Below are 24,045 nucleotides of genomic sequence, written 5' to 3'. Positions count from 1 at the left end.
CAGTAATTCTGCTCTCTCATTTCTGCAGAACTGAATCCTTCTGACACATCAAGGGAAAACCACTCCTATGTACATCAGTGCTATTTCCTGACCTAACTTTGACCCAAATGTGCATTCCCATTTTGTTGAATGAAACCACCTCCCTTGATTTGATTTTAGCATCTTACTGATCACTTTTACATCTTGGCCAGATCTGGCCCTTGGTGACACTGCGACCTCTTCCTGCACTGTGAGCAGTTATCAGTCTTCTCCCTCAGTCTACAGCCCACAATAATAGACTGATGATTTTCTTTACTTTTATTATGTTATTGTTTTTGTTGCTGTTTGCTTCTTTCTGTTTGTCTTCTTTACGGTGGTGAAAATTAAGTACATTTACTGAAGTACTGTACAAGAGTACAATTCTGAGGTACAGATACTTTTCAGGTCTTCTGCCACTTACTTCTACTCTACCACTTTTCAGATGGAAATCTTTCATTTTTACTCCACTATATTTATTTTACAGATGGAGTTAATACTTCACTTTTTAAAGAAATATATTATTTATTTATTGCTTTTTAATTTATATTATATGTTACTGCATTATTATTGTATCACTGACAGGACTGGAGCAATTGCATAAAGAGTGGGTTTTAAAAAAATAAAGGATCTCAATACTTTCACGACGGTATCAGATCAATATGCACAAGATGCAATAATTATCAATTGCACATGTGACAATTAGAGTGGTCGAGTGTCATCGCGAGATCTGAGCGCGGGACTTCCCTCGGTGGTAGGTGGAGACTGGACTCAGCAGAGTGGAGTCGGTATCCAGGCAGCTGCTCTCTCTCTGCCTTCTGACAGCTAGGCTAGCTCGTAAACAACGCCAAAAAGCCCCGGCGGTGTCTCGGAGAATCTAATGACTGAACACGCCGTTGTTTTTACTAATAGTCCCAGTATCCGCCAGTATTCTTCTTTTCATTCCCACTACATGTCTTGTGTTCCTGTTCAGGACCGTCTCTGCAACATACTGAGGCACTGATGCTGCCTAAATGAGCTAACCGGTCAACTGTCTTCAAAGACAAAAGCAACATTTTCAGTGAGACCTGAGGTAAGACTTATTGTACAGATAATGGTTTTTATTTGTTTATGTGGAACAAAAAGGGGTTGTATCGATACAATTCTTTCAGCCTGACTGTCACGGGGCTTTGCCTTTGCAGGTGTTGGTATATCTCAGATGAGTGTGTCTGGCTGTTACCTTGTAAGAAAGAGGCTTCTAGATGTGTGTATAAAAATATCAAACCTTGTCAAACCTTCATGTGTATGTTCTTTGACTTCTTAAGTGCTGTAAACATCATGCACCTTTAAAAAGATCATTTAAAATATACTTCAAATGAATTTATGATTAAATGAATGAATGAGTGTTTGTCAACAGTGCAGCTAGGAAGAACCTGTATTTCCAGTGTCCAAATATATCTATTTTGAATGGATATGAATACATTATTTTCATAATTTTTGATATAGTTTAGTCACCCATTTTCAATCCCATTCAAAACTACCTTAGACATGCAATGTGTTTTTGCTTTATATAGGTACAGGCATTGATTAGTGTTCATTTATAAATGGGGTGGGTTAAAGCTGACCTCTAGTCGGTGCTCACTTATCATCATTAATATGAACAGTGTTTTCTTTGAGAAAAGACATAATTCATTATTTATCCCACAATACACCCCTTTGTTGTATTCATCAATTTGATAATAGTAACTATGTATTCTGTGGATCTTTGCTTTAAACAATGTAGTTAAACGCCAATCCACAAATAAAAAGCTTTCTTTATTTGTAAAAATGGTTTTAGTGGATACACCTGCCTCACTGAATCTAAGTATGTGTACTGAGCTCCCTAGTGTGTATTAGTAACATGTCATGGTAAGGTTTAGAGTACAAATCTAAGAATAACCACTATTATTCTAATCATTTTTGCTTCAGTGTGCTGCATTACTGAAATGTAACAGTTTGAGCGAATGAAAACAGGCTGATAGGTTTATCTTTGTTGACAAGGGGTCTCTTTGTCTGTTCCACAATGATGACACCAGTGCTTTAAAAATGAAAATACCATAATGCTGCTTGTGTGGTATTTATGGTCCATCGACTCCCAGACGAGACGTTAATTCATGTCCCTGGAGTTTGTTATATTCTTCAGAGGCTTCTCTAACTCAAATAAGATCTACCGTTATGGAATGTCCTGAAATTTGAATTTTTCAGTTAATATTGATGTGGTTTATTTTAATCCCCCTGCCATTGAAATGTGGGTCTTGACCCCAAAATTGAAAAAGACATGTTTCACAGCTTGTTGCAAAGTCATACAAGGCCAATTTGCATCGGTATCTTGTTGTTTCTAATATGCTGGATTATAGATTTTAATTGGCTGCACTGACTCAGTTTAATAAGTATTAGCTGTTAAGTTAATGTGAAATCACATCTTGATTACATCACCATGATTTGTCCATTTCTTGTGTTTTCCTTGGCCTCTTTTATGTCTGAAATGAGTGGAGACGTTTAACGGGGTCTTGTGTCGCAGACCCGGAGCTCTCCCCATTGTACTGTCACTTTGATCTGCATTTCTGCTCTTGTCTTTGGGAATAATTCAAAGCCATTCTTTGCAAATTTCCCGAATACTGAAACGCTGACTTGTGCAGGAAAAGATGAGTTTGGATCACCCTCTGTGAATACTCTTGCATTTTCAAGGGGAAAATGTGCTTGCAGCCTTGTCTCTAAAGTAACTGATATTCATGTATTTCCACATCCCCTAACTGCTAAGCAGAATTGACTTGCATGGCTTTTCAAAAGTGTCAGAGCGGATGCACTCACACACAGTATGGGGTTCAGCACTTTGTTGGAAAACAGATTATGCATTAGGGTAAATCTCAAAACATACTTCTGCAAAGGTGCACATAAACGTCTCTGCAGAGAGATTTATAACGTAAAAAGCTTTTCTAGGTGATCGGAGTTCAAGAGGCTTGTGGAGGAGCTGATGTGTATGCGCCTCAAATCTTCAGTCCTGCGTGTCAGACAAATGCAAGTCAGGATTTCTGGCACAATGGCCTCCATACGGAACTAAAAGACGTGCATCTAATAACAGGCTATTGTCATTCTGGGCTGCGTCTGTTTCTGCGTGAAAGTCTCCAATGCTACAAGTGAATTTTTTTAAGAGTTTTAAAATTGATGTCCAGTTCCTTGTTCTCTTGGCTTTTTCTCTATATTTAGGTTTGTAAATGTAGCACCCTCTGATGCACATGTGAGTCTACTATTATGTGTCACTTGTCAAAGTTTGTTTTCGAGTGTGGAATGAGCTCATTGTTGCCTCCTGTGGCCGTGGCGGAAAAACACCCACAACATCTGTACCAGTGGGTGTTTTTGGCCCTCTGGCCTTGGTGGGCAATAATGTGCCATTACGGCTTGGTGCAACACAATGAGGCGAAGAAGATTCTGCACTAGAAATCTTACTCAGACAAGCAACGCAAAGGTGAGATTTATGCTTTATCGGAAGCATATTTTTCGGTTTTAGCAGAGAAAAGACTTCAAGGATGAAGACCAAGTGGTTGGTTTGGCAAATGTACGCCTGTACTCCCCCACCTGCGATAAAGAGCAGCGCACAGCCGCTTCCCTAAGTTTGTCTATGGGAACTGTGTCCCACGCAGTGGATGAGAGTCCTGAACAAGGCTAGACATCTGTGTGCATAAGGCCTGTGCAGGTTCACAAATATGTAGACACTTGACTCTACCCTTCAATCTAGATAAAGCTCTAGCAAAAAATCAGTTTTTCAAAGAAATTCAAAACCCATGTAAGTTAACTGAATTCTGTGATTGTCACACAGCTGTGGTGATTATGTAGGTTATAATTTGGAGTCAAAGTAAAATAAAATGCAGTAAAATGGTTTGCAAGCTTTTGGGCACTTGAATTATCTAAAGACTTCTAACTGACTTAATTTTAGGTGTCAGGGAAAAGGAGAACACGATTGCAAGAGGCTTCACCCAGAAAAGGTTCACCTGTAAAGGTGGTAATAATTACTAATAATTATTTTGTATTAACTTGTTTATCCATTTTAACGTCCTCCAACCTGGTGTGTCAGTCATTACAAACTCATGCTGTGCATCCAAACTTCAGACATGCAAACTCATCAGTGGTGAAGAAGGTGACAAAGTTGCGAATCCCCAATGGAGGTCCAGGGGCAAGAACGTTTATTAAATATCAGCTTTAAAATGTGTTTACAGTCGATTTTAGCATGCGGATATAGGGAAAAACTCCCCCTAGAATTATGACATTGCTATATAAAGCGAACACTAGTAAAAATGAATGTGGTTTTTGCTCTTTACAGCTATTGCAGCTGCTGTTAGGTCATTTAAAAGACAGGGCTTAGATATGACATTTATAAATTGATTTCACAACCACTGCAACTAAAAGAAACTGTCACAAGGTCATTTCAGCTTCTGTCCTTTTCAGTGAGCTTGGACTTTTCCCTCTTCTCAAGCGACATAATAAGGCTACTGTAACAAGCATTCTGTTTAACTGCATCATAAGCAACGTAGGTTCATTTTAGCTAGGTTAAATGTCTACATTGTTGTCTCATGAATGGGTCTCATGTTCCAAAACAAATCCAAAAGCAAATTGTTTAATTACATCGTGGTTATGACAGGAAAGGGCTGTCTGACAGCATGATAAAGCGGTGAGAATTTAACTTTTATAGTGTACACAGACTGATATTGATTTTTATAGGTCGAACTTTGTTTGGCGGTAAAAATACACATTACTGTTGATCCCCATTCACAACAATACAGAGCTGAGCGTCAGTGGCGGAGCAGCTGTCTGCTTCTCCAGACTGGCTCCGACCCCCATCTGCTGTAGGTAATACACTGACTATCGATAAGTACCTCATACAGCCCCACTTCAAAAAACCGGAACTATCAAGCAGTCAAAAACTGACCTCCGAGAGACGGCCCTCTTCAGTCCGCACTTTTCTCAAGTGTGTTGCACTTTTTTTTATTTATTTTTTTTTGACAATTCAGAAGGCACGGTTCTCATTTCGTTCCCTGTGACTCTGTCGTCGCAGGGTCGCGCGAAATGTCAGCAGTCAGATGGGGCTACCATGTTTGTGAAAAGGCATATAAGTTTACGCAATTAGCTAAATCCAATGCTACAGTTAGCTTAGCTTCCTTACACACTTTTTGATGACGTAGACCTGCGCTGTGCTTTGCCTCTGCAAGTGTCTCTGCATTATGTTCAGCACCTTACCTCGTGGTGAGCGAAGAGCACATGTCTTATCATCTGAAGGCAGCTTCAGCTTGTGAAGCTAACGTTAGCTCAAGCAGCTACAGGGTAGAGCTGGTAGCTGGTGTCCTCAGACTAATATCAAACCATTGCATTGAGGACTTTATGCGCAGACAAACATGTGCGAACATTTCAGTGTTTGCAGACACTTAGTGTGTTATAAACAGAACTGTGTGTGTTCTGTATCCACATCCATTTTGGAATATATCAGCCCTTTAAGAGTATTTATGCACCAGAGGATGCTCAGCAAGAGACGCTGTGTCCTACACTAATTTTTTAAAAGATGAAAATCCTTTCGAATTCTTAGGTTACCAAAGTTTTCAAAATGGACGGGAGCAGCAACTTAAGAGCTTGAGCACTTGCAGATATATCCAAGAGAGCCTTGGTATTCTATTTCTGTCCCTTTCTGGAATATTGCCTGTTGTCCTGGGGCAGTGCTGAAGTGCTGTGCTGCAGTGTTTTTAGAGAGATGTCCTTCTCACTTTGTTCTTCTTTGTTTGTCTGTCACAGTTACGTACTTCCACACACACGGTCTGCAGATGGTCCACATCAGTCTCTGTTTCTCTTGTGTCCCTTAGGAGAAGAGACGGCACAATGTTGTGTACAGTCTTGGTCCTAAATCTGCTGTATTTCAGAGGGCACACTGGGTTGCTGTTAGCGAATGATATAGAGAAGGACGAAATTGTTATTAAGTAGCAGCCTATAAATCAGGCGAGCAATCAGTCTCAGTTTGGAATAGGCCAGTAGTCAGACATGGGATGTGTCTAACACAGACCAGGGGCATTTTCTGACACTCACTGCCAGTCATTATGAAGCAGCGAGCCTATTTTTCACCCCTAGACTGGATGGCATTGCACTACATTTATGTAACAGAACAATGTGTGTGTGTATGCGTGTGTGTGCCTGTCTGTCCAAACGTGTTTGAGAAAGAGATGCAAAGTGAGAGAAAGGGTATGAGACTTGTCTTTGTACAGCCAGATAATGGCTGCTGGGCCATTAATTCTCCCTAGTGCCACACTGAGCTCCAAGCAGCTTGATCCAACCTGACAGGCCACATTTGGTCCAGGAATAAAGATGAACAATGAATAAGGACGCATCATCACAGCCAGGAAGAGATCAGCAATCAAGTGGCCAAAGGGAAAGAAAAGCAGGTAGAAGGAGGAAGAGAAAGGACTAAAGTGATACAGTTGATGTTCTTTTCTTTTTTTAATTCCTCTTGAAGAGGCATGTCGGGGCTCTCCGAGGTGATTTGAAAGGGGAAGAAATGGGGGAAGATTAACTCCAAAGAGGGGTGACGGTGAGTTGCAAGGAATGATAAACACTGGGGGGCCGAATGAGCTGCCATAGCGCAGGGCTACCGCTGCCTCTCCCTCCCCCACAGCCCCCTTAGCTTTTGCTTTCCAGGATTCTCATTAAAATGCATTAGACTCTCCAGGCTGCCCCGTGCAGCCTTCCACCACATCATTGAGGTGCTTATCATCTCCAGAGCAAACAGATATGCTAACCAGCAACACTGGGGAAGCCAGAGCTTCAGTGTCTGCCTCGAAGGCAGTGCTGAGAGAGCAGTGACTGACAGGCAGTTTATGGGGGGGTAAGGTGGTCTTGAACCGATTTTTTTTTTATTAAAGATGATGAGGAATGAAAGGTCAAGGAGACATGACAGTTACAGGTCAGTGGACTTAACTTAAAAGCACACACTCGAGAAAGAACACACTCTCACTAGCACCTGCATTTCCAGCTGGCTAGTTTGTTAGCGGTTACAGTGGGTTTTCCCACTTGCCCTGCAAGTATACACTACGTCGCCAAGCGTCGAAGATGTGTGGGTACGTTTCACCATGCCACTCTCTGATGTGACCAGGGCTTTACGGTGAAGAGCCACTAAAAATAAATAAATTGTGCGACACACCCTTTGCCACTTCTTGCTTGCAGCTGTGGGTGTGCCAGCGCTCCCAAGCCAAGAAGCTTTTTTGTTTTCATCTGTAATCTTGAAGGCAAGGGACATACAAACTTATACGACCCCCGTCGTATGCTATCTCACAATGCTTTGACAGGTGATTTACTTATGACCCGTAGAAAATGCTTAGCGCGTACTTCGCCTTGTGTTGCATCGCATTCCCTGAGTCGTTTACCTCACCTTACCCTGCTGCTGTGGAAACATTGGAGGTGGCAGCGGTAAGCAGCTCCAAGTGGTAGCATGCACTGCTCTGACAATAATTACTGGAAGACGGTGGGGAAACTGTCACAGTAGGGTTAATTTATAGACACGAGGACATACAGAATAGTCTTGCAAAGCCAACCATAATCTTTTAAGGTCTGATTTTAGTCTGGAAAACATCCGCTGAGAACTGACTGAGCCCAGCAGCCGGAAGCCATGCCAATCATCAAACTACGGAGAGTGTTTATACGATGACATGAATCAGATCTCTTGACTACCTAAATTCGGCTTACAGATGTAAAATGGAGCATGACTTAATAATTTGCTGAATCAGGCTTCAAGTCTGACCTTTTCCTCACCAAACATGTTCTTTATCTCACCTCAGATTTATTCTACACTGATTTCATTGGATAGTGTAGGAAACGTTTTTTCAGAATGGTCACCATATTTTTCCAGTTGAAAATCTGAAGCAAGCATAAATGGCAGGGTAGACAGTGGTCTGTTTGTCCAATCAGGATTAGAAAAGGTTCATGTTGGTGCCTCAGCAAAGGCTATCTCGCGTCTTTTGTATAGCTGCCATGTCTGGGAAATTACACCTGTCCCAGACAGATTCCTATTGAACCTTGCCATAGATTGACAGACATAGGAAAATTGTTAGTCCTTTGAGTTGAGCTTGAATTGAGTTTTGCTGTAGATTTGTGTTTGCTTTAAAGCAACAATACTTAGTCTGCTTTTGAGTTTTGAGAACTAACCTGCACTGGTTTCAAGTGATGTGGAACTGGATCTAGGACAGACTAAACTGTCAGGAGCAAATGTCTGATGAAAGAAATACTCTTTCAGTATTGTTCTAATGATGCAATAATATAGTTTCAGCCTGTAACTCAGTTTCAAACTAATAAGAGGTAGATTTTATGGAAAGGACATGGCTGACCTGTTTTTGGATTTTCTAGCATCCAGTTGCTTTACCTCCTACTTCAAGCATACATTTATCTATGCAGGTTTAAACAGTTTTACTATTCAGACCAAAAAGACCTGTATTGTGCTTGATTTTTCTTTGGGGTTAAGGCTCTAGAAAAAACTTTTATGCACACACTCAAAATAGTTTTGCTCCAAAATCATGTCTCACTCAAAAAATATATTTTCTACATTGCTGCATGTATGTATGCTATTTCATGCACACTTTCAGGCAGATGGAGGAAAAGTATTATACATGTAGGCGGACTGAAATCCAACCGCAGAAGTGCTGTTGCACAAAAAGGTTGTGTGTTTTCCAACTTGCCTGGTATCCTCTGGTGGGTCTCAGAAAAACCAGTGTGTGAAGCACGGTGGTGTGCAGTGGAGTGTGCTGAGCTCTGGTTTCGAATTTTTAGAAATTTTCTGTCAAAACTAGTGCACAAATTTCATCATACTACTCCCAACCCTTGCATTTATTAAATCTCTTGTAATTATTTGCCTGTTACAAAATGATAGTCAGTACAAAGTCAAATGTTGATGTAACTAGGCTAACAGGGGGCTGAGAGCGGTGTTGTTACAGCTCACATAGCTGTTGTTCTACAACTGAGGCTGCTGTGTCTTTAGAACTCTGGATCCTGACATGAGATCATTTATTTCAGCACAAAAGTGCACATCATTAAGCAAGGTTTTAGTGCTTTAATCAAGGATGCCTTTAAAGCTCTATTAATAAATATTCTTTCATTAATTAAATCAACTGAATACAAGTAATGTGAAAAGGGTCACTAATAGTGATGAACACAGAGAATTATCAATTTTTAGCCTCTTTTAGCGGATTGCTTTGTATTTTGGGGAAATTTACAGCAGCAGGCTTTCTGCTAAAAAGCTCTGATAAACTGAATGTGCACTACCTGTGCAGCACCAAATAGAAGACGAAGTTAGCGAGTACATGGTGAATAAAGTTGGAAATTAGCAGACAATGGGCCAGATCTTTTTCTCAGAAGCTGTGTGGAGACCAAACCACAGCTAAAAGAAGAGTGAATATTGAACTTTCAGTACATTAATAAGGTTTCCATTGGAGGAGGATGATAATAATGATAATAATAATAATAATAATAATAATAATAATGTATGATGGATAATGTATCCATGTCTGAGGGTCGATGTAAAGGTAGACTGCAATGAGGAATTTTTGGCACCCTTCAAAGAGATTTTTTGCCAAAGGAAACTCACCAGCGCCAAAATGATAAGAATTGAGAATAAAAATAGCAATTCAGATCCTCTCCATATGTGTTTAATAGCAATTTATCAAACAACTGTTGAACAAGCAGAACATAAACTTAAATATGATGTCTTTGCAGTCAACTCCCCTCTTATCCACAGTCGCTATATGTTACACATGCAGCTGGCGTTGTAAGCCAGCTAAGCTGCATTGTTTAGACTGGGCCTGAACGCTCCGCTGTGAAGCTAGCGCTAATGGGACGTCAGTTTTACTGTCCAGAGTCAGGCTGTACTGGACTCTCCCGGTGGTTTAAATGGTAGTATTTAATCTCAGAATGCATCTTTGTGGAAAATAAACCGGCGTTAATTTAGAGGAAGACATTTGAGTCTGAATCCAAATGGACTATAAAAAGGTAAGAGGCTGAGCTTGTCTGGCGCAGATGAGTTTGCAGCAATATTAATGCTACCTAGTTTTATATTTAATCCATGTTTCAGCCATTTAAAATGCCTGTTGCTTGGAATCCTAAAGCTGCTTTGTTTTTGTTAAATATGGGCTTAATTGCGGTGTTACACACAGGCACAGCAGTAATAGCATTGAACATGCTTTGGGCAGGTCTGTTGAGAGCTACTCTGCATGGATACAAATAATGCTGTAAGCTGCAGTCATATTTTAGTCTGGGACCTGCACACAAGGGTTTGGTTGAATGTAATATGCAGTGCCAGTGTTTCAAGTGCAAGTTGGTTTTTGTTGTCATACCAAAGAGTGAAGAGCAAAAAAGAGTCTCTCTCTTCACTGTATTGTGTTTTATTCCATTACAGCTGGTAATAGACATTTTTGTTCATCAAATGGTCAGAAATAACAGGTCGCGGACCGATCATGCTTACTTGTCCAGGTTCTGAGTCTCAAAGGTTGAAAAGGTGACACTAAGAAACAACTCCTCCAAAGAGAACTATATTGGATTTATCACCTTCGAACTAAGGCCCCCTAGGATTACATAAAAAATTCTCCATTAAACCCTTTTTATAAGTAAGATGGTTTTTGATATCTATATTTTCTGTGGTTGTGACTAATAATTTTCTGGGATATACACACCCCTCCCTACCTTGTTTTTCTGAGGGTGATGTAGAGTGCAGGTCTTTTAAAATGTTACTCACTCTAACCAGTCTAGTCTAAGTTACATTTCGATCTTAGATTTAGATTAGAATTCCCTTTTCCTACGTGCCTTTTGATGATATTATTCTGATACATTTCATATTTTGATTGCTTTTCCAGTGATTTTGTGTGAAAATCTTGAGTCTGGCTTGTTGGTGAGACGACTAAACCCTTATTAACTGGCTTCCATCAAAATATGGTTTTAGAAGTTCATTATCAATTTATTTTTTACAAAACGCTTGACACGATGAGACGCATTACCAGCAGCTCATTACTGATTGTGGGCAGGTCTTAGTGGCTTAGGAGTCATCTGGACTGCCTTTGGCTTCTCTCAGACTTAGGAGCTACTTGTAGCTACTTTTATATCCCTAGATTTTTCTGGTCATGTATATGCATAACCAGGTTTCCGGCAGGGTTGGAAGCCAAGACTTTTGTCAGCAGTAAAAAGAGATCATCATCACTTGTTGCTGTGCACCTTTATATCAGAAATGACTTAATCAAGTCCAACCAAAATTCGAGCTAAAATTAATATTTTTATGTCAGTGTCCATAGCTTAACAGTAGTCTTTCAGTTCAGCCACAAAAGTGAGAAAAAACGTGTCGTCTCTCACTAGAGAGCCCACTCAGTCCATGCCTCAACCAGGAAAAAACTCTCCAGGCTGCAGTATCTTATATCACTAATACACTTACAGTAGTTATGAGTTATTGCTGGGGATAGGGGAGTAATCTGATTTACAGTTTTACAGTGACCAGGCAAACATGTTCTCTGATTTCCTGCCTTAACCTAATTTCTCCAAATAACCTGATTTCTTGTGAGCTTGTAAAGGCAGAGAGAGAGAGAGGGAGAGAGCGAGCATGCGCTTGTAGGCAAGCAACCAAGATCAAGTGAAGTAAGAGAAGTAAAAGTAGAGCTGGGTGATACACTTCAGTATTACTATTTATCAACTTTCAGTCTCATTTTGATGATCATATCGTGCTATTGTTTTACTAAATTTTGATGAACAAATTATGAATTCCAAGAAAATTGTAATTAAATGTTTTGTTTTGGCGGGGGCTTTGTCTTAGTCCCCTCTCTGTCTATCAAGGTAAACAAACAAAGGGTAATTTAAGTGTTTGTTTAAAAAGGTCTATCTCTGTAAGGATCCTTTCCATAATGTTGTCAGACACTTGTCAGATCTGAGCCTGGCAGTGGCAAAAACAAGCACTTTTGACGGGTACAATTGCCCCCAAGGATTATGTTGCAGCCATTGCAGCCCATTTTGCAATTGCTTGCTGAGGTGATCTACTGGACCAATTCCAAAACATTTGGTACCTATTAGTCATTTACACCCCAAAATATGTAAAAGAAAAAAATATATATAGGGCCCAGGTTACAATTACACAATTACCCTTTTTCTCAAATAAAAGGGGCAGTGATGGCCTAAAGGTTAAAGAAGCAAGCTTGCGACTGGAAAGTTGTCACCTTGAGCAAGGCTCTTAACCCCAACTGCTCCAGTGGAGCTGCTCGGTGGCCAGCAGATCAGTGTTGTATTGCACTGCTCTCAGTAAAACTCCCTTCTGAATAAATAAAGGTGAAAACAAAGCTTGGTCTCAAATAATGGCCTGACAAAAAAAAAAACAAAAAACATGCAGCTAACTAAGCATAATGTACATTTCTATCTCTTTAATTTAATAAATGTAACAATATAATCATGCTTATTTCAACACATTGTTGTTACTCATCTAATGTGTTACCGGTACCGACTTACCTTCAAACACAGGAACCTTAGAAACAACTGTAAAACCTGATATATATTTTGACTGCTTTGCTCCTATTGACCTTCTAACTTCGACGATTATTTCATCTAAGCCATCAACCTGTCTCTTAGACTCCATTCCAACTAGGCTGCTTAAAGATGTTTTACCCTTATTTAGCACTTCGTTACTGGATATGATCAGTCTGTCTTTATTAACAGGCTATGTACCACAATCCTTTAAAGTAGCTGTAATTAAACCGCTTCTTAAAAAGCCCACTCTTGATCCAGAGGTTTTAGCCAACTATAGACCTATATCTAACCTTCCCTTTCTCTCTAAGATCCTTGAGAAAGCAGTCGACAATCAGTTGTGTGACCTTCTAAATAACAGTAGTTTATTTGAGGATTTTCAGTCATGATTTAGAGTGCATCATAGCACAGAGACAGCACTGGTGAAAATTACAAATGACCTTTTAATTGCATCAGACAATGGCCTTGTCTCTGTACTTGTCTTGTTAGATCTTAGTGCTGCGTTCGACACCATTGACCATCACATCCTATTAGAGACTGGAACATGTAACTAGCATTACAGGAACTGCACTAAGCTGGTTTAAATCCTATCTATCAGATCATTCTCAGTTTGTACATGTTAACGGTGAGTCCTCCGTGCACGCCAAAGTTAGTCACGGAGTTCCACAAGGTTCTGTGCTTGGACCTAATATATTCACCTTATATATGCTTCCTTTAGGCAATATTATTAGGAAACACTCCATAAACTTTCATTGTTATGCGGATGATACCCAATTATATCTTTCGATCAAGCCAGATGAAACTAACCAGTTAGCAAAACTTCAAGGATGCCTAAAGGACATAAAAACTTGGACCTGTGATTTTCTGATGTTAAACTCATGTTTAACATCAGGGGTTAGGGTTAGGGTTTTGATGTTAACAAAACTGAAGTTATTGTACTTGGCCCCAAACACCTCCGAGATACATTATCTAAAGATATAGTTAATCTAGATGGCATTGCCCTGGCCTCCAGCAGCACCGTAAGCAACCTTGGAGTTATCTTTGATTAGGATTTATTGTTTAACTCCCACATGAAACAAACTTCAAGTACTGCCTTCTTTCACCTACGCAACATTGCAAAAATCAGGCACATCCTGTCTCAAAATGATGGCGAAAAACTAGTGCATGCATTTGTTTCTTCTAGGTTGGACTTTTGCAATTCTTTATTATCAGGCTGCCCGAAATAAGTCCCTTAAGACTCTACAGTTGATCCAGAATGCTGCGGCACGTGTACTGACAAGAATTAGGAAAAGAGATCATATTTCTCCAATATTAGCTTCTCTGCACTGGCTCCCTGTAAAATCCAGAATAGAATTTAAAATCCTTCTCCTCACCTACAAAACTATTAATGGTCAGGCACCATCATATCTTAAGGAGCTCATGATACAGTATTACCTGACTAGAACACTGCGTTCCCAGAATAAAGGGTTACTTGTGGTTCCTAGAGTCTCCAAAAGTAGATTGGGAGCCAGAGCCTTCAGTTATCAAGCTTCTCTCCTGTGGAATCAGGTCCCAGTTTGGGTTCGGGAGGCAGACACCATCTCCACAGAGAGTAGGCTTAAGACTTTCCTCTTTGATAAAGCTTATAGTTTGGGCTGGCTTGGGTGCCTAGACTGCCAGGAGACTTCCCATGGTGCACCTCTTTCCTCTTTCCTCCTCTCCCTCTCCATCTGGATGCATTTTTATCCTATTACTGCATGTTACTAACTCGACATCTTCGCTCTCCCGTAGTTCTATGCTTTCTCGTTTCTCTCCTCTTTCCTTCTGTTGTTTTCAGCAGGCATTTCTGCCTCCGGAGCTGCAGAGACTCGATCTGTGGTTGTGGGTCACTTGCTGCCCCCGTGTTCCTGTTCGACAACTGCTACTACAGTTGTTGTTATTGGCTCTGTTACTAATGCTGTCATTATTATTCCTATAACTGTCATTCCTATTATTATTAATTTATTAATATTATGGGATTTGTTGGGTCTCTGTAAATAATATTATAGAGTACAGTCTAGACCTGCTCTATAGGAAAAGTGCAATGAGATAACTTCTGTTATGAATTGGCGCTATATAAATAAAATTTAATTGAATTGATTTCAGTCATATTGTCCTGCATTAAGTGAAAGTCAAAGATAATTTGGTACTATGATAAAGTTCTGTTTTAATTATGTGGTTTAGCAGTAATGTGTGTGGAACTACAGTTGCAACCATTCATCTCTGAATGGTAATGATAAGAGATTAACCTGTAACCGTGGTCTCATATGAATGGGGTCAAACTCAGGTTCAGTAGACCTGTATTCCACAGGATGTGGTAGCAAGTGTTGGTAGTTGGTGACCTCTGGAGACATTTTGGAAGCTCAGAGGAGAATTTGCGTCAGACTGGAGAGATCTGGACACAGAATCATTGGGTTACTAAAGGTCCAATGTGTAGGATTTAGTGGCATCTAGCGGTGAAATTGCAGATCGCAACCATTTGAATTCTTTACTCCTCAATCTCCCTTTCCAAGCGCGTAGGAGAACTATGGTGGCCGTGAAACTTGCGAAAAACGCCCTATCTAGAGCCAGTGTTTGGTTTGTCCGTTCTGGGCTACTGTAGAAACATGCCGGTGCAACATGGCGACCTCTGTGGAAGGGGACCTGCTCCCTCTGTAGGTAAAAACGGCTTATTCTAAGGAAACGAAACCACAACAATTCTTATTTTCAGGTGATTATACACTAATGAAAACATACTAATAAATATTGTATTCCATTTCAGCCAATCGATCCTCCTAAATGTTACAAACTAGACCTTTAATAGCATACAAACTCAGAAATAGAATATGGATATGAAACCATTCTCCAGTGTTAGCATAGCTCAGGAGATGAATCTCATCTAACGTTTGATTTATATTTGGAACTGCTGTGACCTTTTCCTAATATGAACATTTTTAGTCTCTGGCAGTATCTTGGCTCGCACCTTCACACTGCTGACGAGATTACATAAGCCACTTGTCTTCACGGTCAGTTTAAATGACTACACACACACACACACACACACAGACATCAGATTCAGTGCCCTCTTGTTTTAGGTTTCTTTTAGCTTGATTCTAACCTGCATGTTTTAAATAACCCGACAAGAACCAGTAAACAGCTCAGTGTCCAGGTCTCTGTTTCTAGCCTGATGAATGTGCAGATGCAAACGAGGGTTTTTGTGTGTGCTGTAGTGTCTTGCAGTGGCTTTGACATTTTGAAGCTTTCGGTTGCTTGGCTCAGGCAAATTGCAGAGGGCATTCACATGCGTCCCTGTGGGAGCCAGTGTGCACTGAGAGGGATTAAGCAGCACTGCTGGCACTGTTAGCCTCACGCTGCCCTTGTCCTTGTGGACTGAAGGAGCATGCAGGATGCCTGCCTAATGTTAGCCTCACTAGCAGCTTCCTCTTCACACTTCATTTTAGTTTTTTTTTGGTGTCTGAGGTGCTTTGATTCACATCTGCTGTCCATTACATTTTGTCATGGGAAATAACCTTAAGCTTTGTTTATCAGCTTATTATGCAGTAAGTGCATTTTGAACGAAGTGAAGACAAATCTTGGTAGTCTTGACCTGCATCGCTTTCTCTTTTGAATTTAGTGAGTTTATTTGCACATGAACAATAGATTTTCTCCTTGCTGTTTGCATTTGCTGCTTATCCAGATTCACTTATTTTTCTTGATCTTGATTTTGTCTTATGGCTTATCCTACAACACACAATTTTTGTATGTAACAATAGCTAACCAATATATCCTTATTGTGTGTCCTATCTGACTCAAGGCAGTTTTCCCAGTAAGATCAACAGTGAAGGAGATGTCAGGGTCAGAATCTTGGCTATGGACATTTGCCTCCAGTCATCATTCTGTCAAGAATGACCTACAGTTCAAGTAAAAAATAAATGCAATAGAAGCCATGGTCATGCCAAGGGTACTGAGCATTAGTGTGTACATACAGTGTAAAATAACACAGTCAGCTGCATGCAGTTATGTGCCTGGTCTGTTTGTACCTGTCATGCAAATAAGGTGGGCACAAAACACATCAGATGGAGAAAAATAGTATTTGTATTTCTAGCAGGACTAATGTAGAGCTGCAGTGAGTAGTCCATGAATCAATTATTCAATTGCCTTTTTTTTTCTTTTTTTTTTTTTTACCAAAAATGCCAGACATTCTCTGTTTCCAGCTTCTCAAATTTGAGGATTTACTGCTTCTCTCTTTTTTTTTATATCATATTAAACTGAATATCTTTTAGGATTTGAACAAAACAAAACATTTGAGAACTTCACCTTGGACTTTGGAAAAATACATTTTCACATTTTCTACATTTTATAGAGCAGTTATAATCAATGAATTGATTAATTGACAAATAATGGGCAAATTAATCGATATTGAAAATAATATTCAGCTGCAGAAATTGACTTTATTGCTGTGGCGCTTTGGCAGACATGTTAGTACTAGCACAAACAGAAAGACTGGCACAGATATAAAAAAAAATGTAAGTAATAGCATAGCTGCCAACACTCCCGTTATTCCCAGGTTTCTCCCGTATTTCAAGGCCATCTCCTGGGGCCCTCCCGTTTTGTTGTCTCTCCCGGGAAACTCCCCATATTTGCATGGCCCTCAAACTTTATTATGAATACATTACACAGATCCAAGTTTCGGATGTTTGTCTGACGCCACCCAAGTTGCCAGATCATCTCTGAAGTAGCTAAATTAATTCAGCCGTCATTCATTGTATTATTTACGCCTGTGCTTTTCCTGCTGTGAAGAAAGAAAGAAGTCCAAGAAAAGGCCTATTTGGAGGAATTTGAAAACATGTCCTCAAGGGCTGCACAATTAATCAAAATATTATCGAAATCGCAATACGGCCAAGTGCAATATCCAACTCGCAGAAGCTGCAGTTTTTTGACAAAGGTAAAAAGTGTGACAAAACAGCATTATAATGAAGTACTGTAATGCTGCAGAGATGCCCTGGCCTACAAATCTTGTTCTCCAGATGTTAAGAAAACATGTTTGGTACAGACCCCAACAAATGTCACATTATTTACATCAAGTGAAAATTAAAATTGTGATGCAAAAATGAGTGAATCATATCGTAATATCTGTCAAAATAATGACAATATTATTATTTTTTACCATATTGTGCAGCCCTAATGGCCTACCTTCCACCTTACTTGCCTTTAATTTGAGAGCTTTACCCTGGGTGTTACAAGTTTGATGTGAGAATGTTTGTCCCACATGAGTGTGTGTTCTGTTTCACTGGTCTGGGGGGACAAGTTTGACTCACCCGTAGCCCACTACTGGACTCTATATCGCCCATGTGACACGATGTCCTCCCTTCAGGCTGCTGGTGATAGTAGCAGTTCCAGTTGGTAGTCCTCTTCTGGCTTTGGCTAGGCTGCTCTTCTCTTGATGTAGGCAGCTCAGGATTTATTTTATGACTAACAAGGTGGACATCAAAGTTCCCAGAATAATATGCAGTCCCCCTCCTGGCATTATATTAGTAGGGCACAACTCAACATGCTCTTCTGGCATCAAAATCTTTTTCAACCTCAGCCTTTTCTCTAAGTTGCGTTCTCCATCTTGAAGACACGACTTGGTCTCTGGGAGCGTCATCATCTATTGATTCTTTGTTAGGCTTTATCAACGAAAAATAACTCTTATCTAGTTAGACATGTCTCCTATATCCATAGCCCTAAAACCCTACAAAGATATGCACACAGGAGCTTTGGTGTCATTATTTAGGAGAGAAAAAGATTAATCCATTTTCTTTTTAAAGCCTTACATGTAAATAACTGAGTTATGCTTCTGCTATGTGCTGTCTTTCATCATTTCAGTGTTCAGCAGTAAGACTTACTATCTTTTTATGCATTTTAAGATTGTGTCTTGTCCTCTCTTCTCTGGAGCAGCTGAACATAGCTGCATTTTGAACTGCCCATATTGTGCCTGTGTGTATTCACTGAGTTTGATCACAAAGAGTGACCCTGTTGCCAGTGACATATTGTACTTGCTGGGATGTCAAAAATAGCTCAGGGACTCTGCTCGGCTCCTGCAGACAGCACACAAGAAAACGGAGGAGGATCGGAAACTAAGGAACAAAAAAGCATAAGTGCAAATCATGTAAGACTGGTAACTGGTAATAGAATGAAACTGTTTACAAGAAAAAATGGAGTATTAGGAAAAAGTTAGAGCAGAAATAGAAATATAGTGAGTTATGGAATATTACTGACCCAAGAGACATGTTGCTGGTCTAGTATTGTGTCACCGTGTTGTTCATGTCTACTTGTATGAATTTGTGCAATGTGTGTGTGTGTGTATGTGTGTTCACCTAGACTCCTGTCTTGGTTTAGTTTGACCTGATTTAGTTTTCTTTCTGCCAGATGGACAATTTCAGAGGTAAAGAGTTTCTCTCTAAATCATATAGTGTCACATATTGGATGTCATACCTAAGCACAGACTTAGACTCCAACCACTCAGCTGTGTGTAGGTGCATGTTGATATGTGCATGCACCTCATGCACTTGTGAAGTGAAGAATAAAATGGCAAGTAATTAATTCATGTGAACCCTTTGTTCTGTGGTAGTTAAGCTAGCCCTCAGATGGGTATTTAGCATGCTAGTTGCCTCGTGTTTGCAGTTAACTGTTGGTTTGATTTAGAGTCTCTCAATGACTCACTTGTTCTCTCAGTATGCAGATGAGTAGGGTTGAGAGCAATACTCTTGTTCTTTTCTCTGTGCCTCCTCACAGTGTAATTTGTCTCAACATATCCAGGGAGGGTGACAGGGGATGTAAGGTTAGGAAAATGTCTCATTTGTTCGCCAAGGTAAACAACCACTATTCCCAAAGGCGAGAGCTGAAACCTGATCTGATGAATCACTGGATTGTATCGCTTACATAAAGAGCACTGCAGCAATATAGGCTTGACTATTGATTTGTTAATTATATCAGTGCTCTTTTGTGTCTCCTGCACTGGTAATCAGATCAGAGTAATTTCGATTTTTTGTTGTGTTTAAGGTTGACTTTATGATTAGTTTACTCTTAAACCTCTTCTTTTCTTTTCCTTACTTTCTCCTCACCTACCCTGTCCTATCATCCCCCTTTCCCCCTGTGGTCAACCCCTCCATCTTCTTTTACATCCTCTTCTCCCTTTCCTAAGTCGTTGCCTGGCAGCAGATGTCTCGTCCCAGTTGGAGTCGGGAGGTGGGTCCTCAGCAGCAGCAGTGATGCGGGCTTCAGTGGCAGGCTGCAGGATGAGCGTGGGAGCGCTCCTTAACGGGCTGCTGGTCTCTGTAGTTGCAGCTCTGCTTTGGAAGTATTCCAAGCTGAGTGAGCATGCTGCCCTGCTGGAGGAAGAACTGCACATGACACGGCAGTCCCAGGAGCTCTCACAGGCCCGCATTGACTACCATGTTGCCCTGCAGGCTCTTCAGGAACACGGCACCCGCATGGTCTGCACAGGCAAGATGCACACCGACCGCATCTGCCGCTTTGACTACCTCTGCTATTGCTCCGAGGCAGAGGAGTTTGTGTTCTTCCACTCCAATTCTTCTGTCATGTTGCCTAACCTGGGGTCTAGGCGTTTCCAACCTGCCCTGCTGGACTTGTCCTCAGTAGAGGATCACAACACCCAGTACTTCAACTTTTTAGAGCTCCCAGCTGCTACTTTAAAGTTTATGCCCAAGCCTGTGTTTGTACCAGATGTGACACTGATCCTAAATCGGTTTAATCCCGACAACCTAATGCATGTATTCCATGATGACCTGCTCCCAGCCTTCTATACTATGAAACAGTATTCAGACTTAGATGATGAGGCTCGTTTGGTTTTTATGGAGGGCTGGGGTGAAGGCCCACACTTTGACCTCTACCGACTTCTCAGCAGCAAGCAGCCACTGCTCAAAGAACAGCTTAGGAACTTTGGCAAGCTCATGTGTTTTACAAAATCATACGTTGGCTTGTCCAAGATGACCACCTGGTACCAGTATGGTTTTGTTCAGCCACAGGGGCCCAAAGCCAACATGTTGGTCTCAGGAAACGAGATCCGGCAGTTTGCTAGGGCTCTGATGGAGAAAATGAACATCACAAGGGTGGAAGAGGTGGAGAAGGATGGCGGGAGTGCTGAAGATGAGAAGGACAAAGAGAAAAGGGATGAATACATTGTTGTGTTTAGTCGTTCAATGACGAGGCTGATACTGAATGAAGCAGAGCTAATCATGGCGCTGGCCCAGGAGTTCCAGATGAGAGTGGTCACGGTATCTCTGGAGGAACAGTCCTTCCCCAGTATTGTCCAGGTGATCAGCGGTGCTTCCATGTTAGTCAGTATGCATGGAGCTCAGCTTATCACCTCACTCTTTCTCCCCAGAGGAGCTGCTCTGGTGGAGCTGTTCCCGTTTGCTGTTAACCCAGAACAGTATACCCCATATAAAACCCTTGCCTCCCTTCCAGGCATGGACCTTCACTATGTCTCCTGGAGGAACACTAAGGAGGAGAACACCATCACCCACCCAGACAGACCCTGGGAACAAGGGGGCATTGATCACTTGGAGAAGGAAGAGCAAGAGCGAATACTGGCCAGCAAAGATGTCCCCAGGCACTTGTGCTGCCGCAACCCAGAGTGGCTCTTCCGGATCTACCAGGACACTTTGGTGGACATCCCTTCCTTCCTGGAAGTTCTCAAAGAGGGCATGAAGACAAAGCCCAGCTTGAAGAAATCAAAGCCGGCCAGCACAGTCCACCCAGGCCGGGTCAGAGAACCCCAGTGTCAGACCTCAGTACAAACCACTAACGAGGCTAAACTCACAGTCTCCTGGCAGATCCCGTGGAATCTGAAATACCTGAAGGTGAGAGAGGTGAAGTACGAGGTCTGGATCCAGGAGCAGGGAGAGAACACCTACATGCCTTATATCCTTCCCCATCAGAACTACACTTTTTCAGAGAACATTAAGCCCTTCACCACTTACCTGGTATGGGTCAGGTGTATCTTCAACAAGAACCTCCTCGGCCCCTTTGCAGATGTTCTTACGTGCAGGACCTAGTACAAACACCTTGCCAGTTTGTTGCTGTGCAGTTTTACACAAAAGTTGAGTCATGCTTGTTCCAGACAATCAAATTGGAACAGTGGACTGTTTGATTACATTTTGTCCTAGTACAGGCTGTTGAACTATTGCACAGTGATGTTTTCTTGGCCAGCACAGACAACATGGATGAGACTTCTGGATGAACTGCAAAAGACTTGGCTCAGGGTCAGAACTCAATGGCAACAGCCATTAATGAATGGAAAGTAGCCTATGAAAGAAAGAAAGAAAGAGAGCTAAACCATGTCTCTACTGAAAATACCAGAATTCAAATCAGCAGATTTATTTATGTGCAAAATAATATATAACATGTTTTTTAGTATTAGTCAAAACACTGGTTCTTTACCTTTAACAGTATGCAATATAGCTTTTCTGTGGAGAGCAAGAGAGATTTTGGAATAGCAGATTTTTTATGTTTTCTGACTTCAATGTCTACTGTATGTGTGATACCTGTGTGGCTTAGTTTACCTATCAATTGTTGAATTACATACACCGTTATTCGCAGAACCTAGCCAAAACCAAAGCACATCCACATAATTTCAGCCAGTCGTCATTCATGCCATATTACTTACTCATGTTATAGATCTCTCATACTTCTAATGTTTGATAAGAACTATACAGTTTTAAACACAGTCTCTAAAACATTGTAAAGGATTTGTGTAAAATAAGTGTCAAGCAAGGCTTTTTCATGAATGCCATGGTAATCCTTTTTTTTAACCCTGAAAGAAAAGATGTGTGTCATTTCAGAATACTTTTTGGAGCATTTTGTGATGAAAGTCACTGTTCTAACAGCACTATCTTTAAATTGTTCTTTTACATGTTATAAATATCACAACACACAAAAGTTTGTGTTTTCGCTGCGCCCAGCCACAAATAATTTACATCCGTTTTACTGCATAAATAAATTATTCTTCTCTAATTGGCACTAATTACAACTGTAATAATTATAATCTTCTGTGGAGAGTGAATCTATTATGCCAGGCTATAATTAGTGTAAAGCAGTTTCCTTTCTGTAAGCAGCAGTATGCTGCTGGACAGTTGGATTTTACTAGGTAAAACAACAACGAGGTATGTTGCAGCGTAGGATTCCACTGCCTTGTGTAAAACTCTGTTAATTAAAATGAAATTCCCAGCTATGTGTCTTTTTATTTTCCTCAAAGGTTTTCCAGGTAGTAAGAAAAAGTCTAATGTTGAATTTTAGATTGAAACAACAGACATCCAAGCTGGCTGTTGAAGTTGTTTTTGTGTCATTTGCTAATGATGTGCTGCTTGTTGGTAGCTTGACTGCAAATATGTATTTATTTTTAAAAAAACTTGCAACATAAAGAATTGCAGGCATTAGTATGTGGTAGTAGAGATGTGGCAAGAGATGGTTTATGGAATGGCACAAGTTAAAAAACACTGCCAACAACATATTGTGTTGTTTTGTGCCATTGTTAAGATGACGCCATTTTCTTTCTTTTTCTTGGACTTTATACCTATGACCAGTCCTTTAAACATTACATTACCCTCTTTGTAATGTTTTGACTGCCGACCACTATGAAGATCCTTTTCCTTTACCTCAGATCTTAAATAGGAATTTGCCGTATATCCCTTTTTTCAGTTTTTCACTTCACTGATAGTTCTCAGATGCAGTTCTGTTTGTTGATGCACGTTTAAGAGATTATTTTAAGCCATTGTTGTGTGTGATGGTTTAGATACGTATGTGTTTGTACTCTTGATTAGATTTCTATGTGCCCCTGCCCCACCTCAGTGGAGACATCATACTGTATGTGCTGAGTGAAATGAGAGAGTCCAAGTCTCTGTTTTCTACATTAGCAAATAGTTGGAGTTTCTTTTTCAGTAACTGTGATTGAATAAAGAAGCTTATTTCTTATGGTGTCTGTTTTGTTCCAGCAGTTTTTACCAATAATAAAATTATAATAACACTTAATCCAAGATCATACAATAAGAAACACACATGATTAAATAGATATGCTGTTCTCATTACCTTTAATCTTGCCACCAAATGTTTCTGTTGGAAGAAAGAAAATTTCTCATACCATTGTGTTATAGTAGGCTTTTTCTAGGATCCAATTAAGTTTGCATTTTCTTGCTAAGAAAGGTTAGATTAATGTGAATCTAATGTTCCCTCTTAAGATGGCAGCCCAAGTAAACACTGCCCTGGATTTTTACAACTGTAGTCAAAATTGTATGACTAAACTAAAAGGAATAGATTGACATTTTGGGAAATACACTTACTCGATTTCTTGCTGAGAGTTAGATGAGAAGATTGATACCACTTGTGAATGTGAAGCTACAAACAGCAGCTGGTTAGCCTAGTTTAGGGTCAATAAAATCTGTCAACCAGCATGTCTGAAGCTCACTAATTAACACATATCTTGTTTGTTTAATCCGTAAAAAA

The 24,045-nt window shown here is 40.5% G+C and overlaps 1 protein-coding gene across 1 annotated transcript; it reads left to right on the top strand.

Annotated features, from left to right (window-relative positions):
• Nucleotides 1-721: 721 nt before the first annotated feature.
• On the top strand, nucleotides 722-23,517 carry pomgnt2 (protein O-linked mannose N-acetylglucosaminyltransferase 2 (beta 1,4-)). Its single transcript, XM_044208528.1, has 2 exons — nucleotides 722-1,087; nucleotides 19,727-23,517. Exon 2 carries the CDS (start codon nucleotides 19,794-19,796, stop codon nucleotides 21,600-21,602), a length of 1,809 nt encoding a protein of 602 aa, XP_044064463.1. The 5' UTR covers nucleotides 722-1,087; nucleotides 19,727-19,793; the 3' UTR covers nucleotides 21,603-23,517.
• The last annotated feature ends 528 nt before the right edge of the window (nucleotides 23,518-24,045 follow it).

The sequence above is a fragment of the Siniperca chuatsi genome, linkage group LG9, assembly GCF_020085105.1.
Source record: "Siniperca chuatsi isolate FFG_IHB_CAS linkage group LG9, ASM2008510v1, whole genome shotgun sequence".
Taxonomy (NCBI): Eukaryota; Metazoa; Chordata; class Actinopteri; order Centrarchiformes; family Sinipercidae; genus Siniperca; species Siniperca chuatsi.
This window is presented reverse-complemented; position numbering and strand designations above follow the sequence as displayed.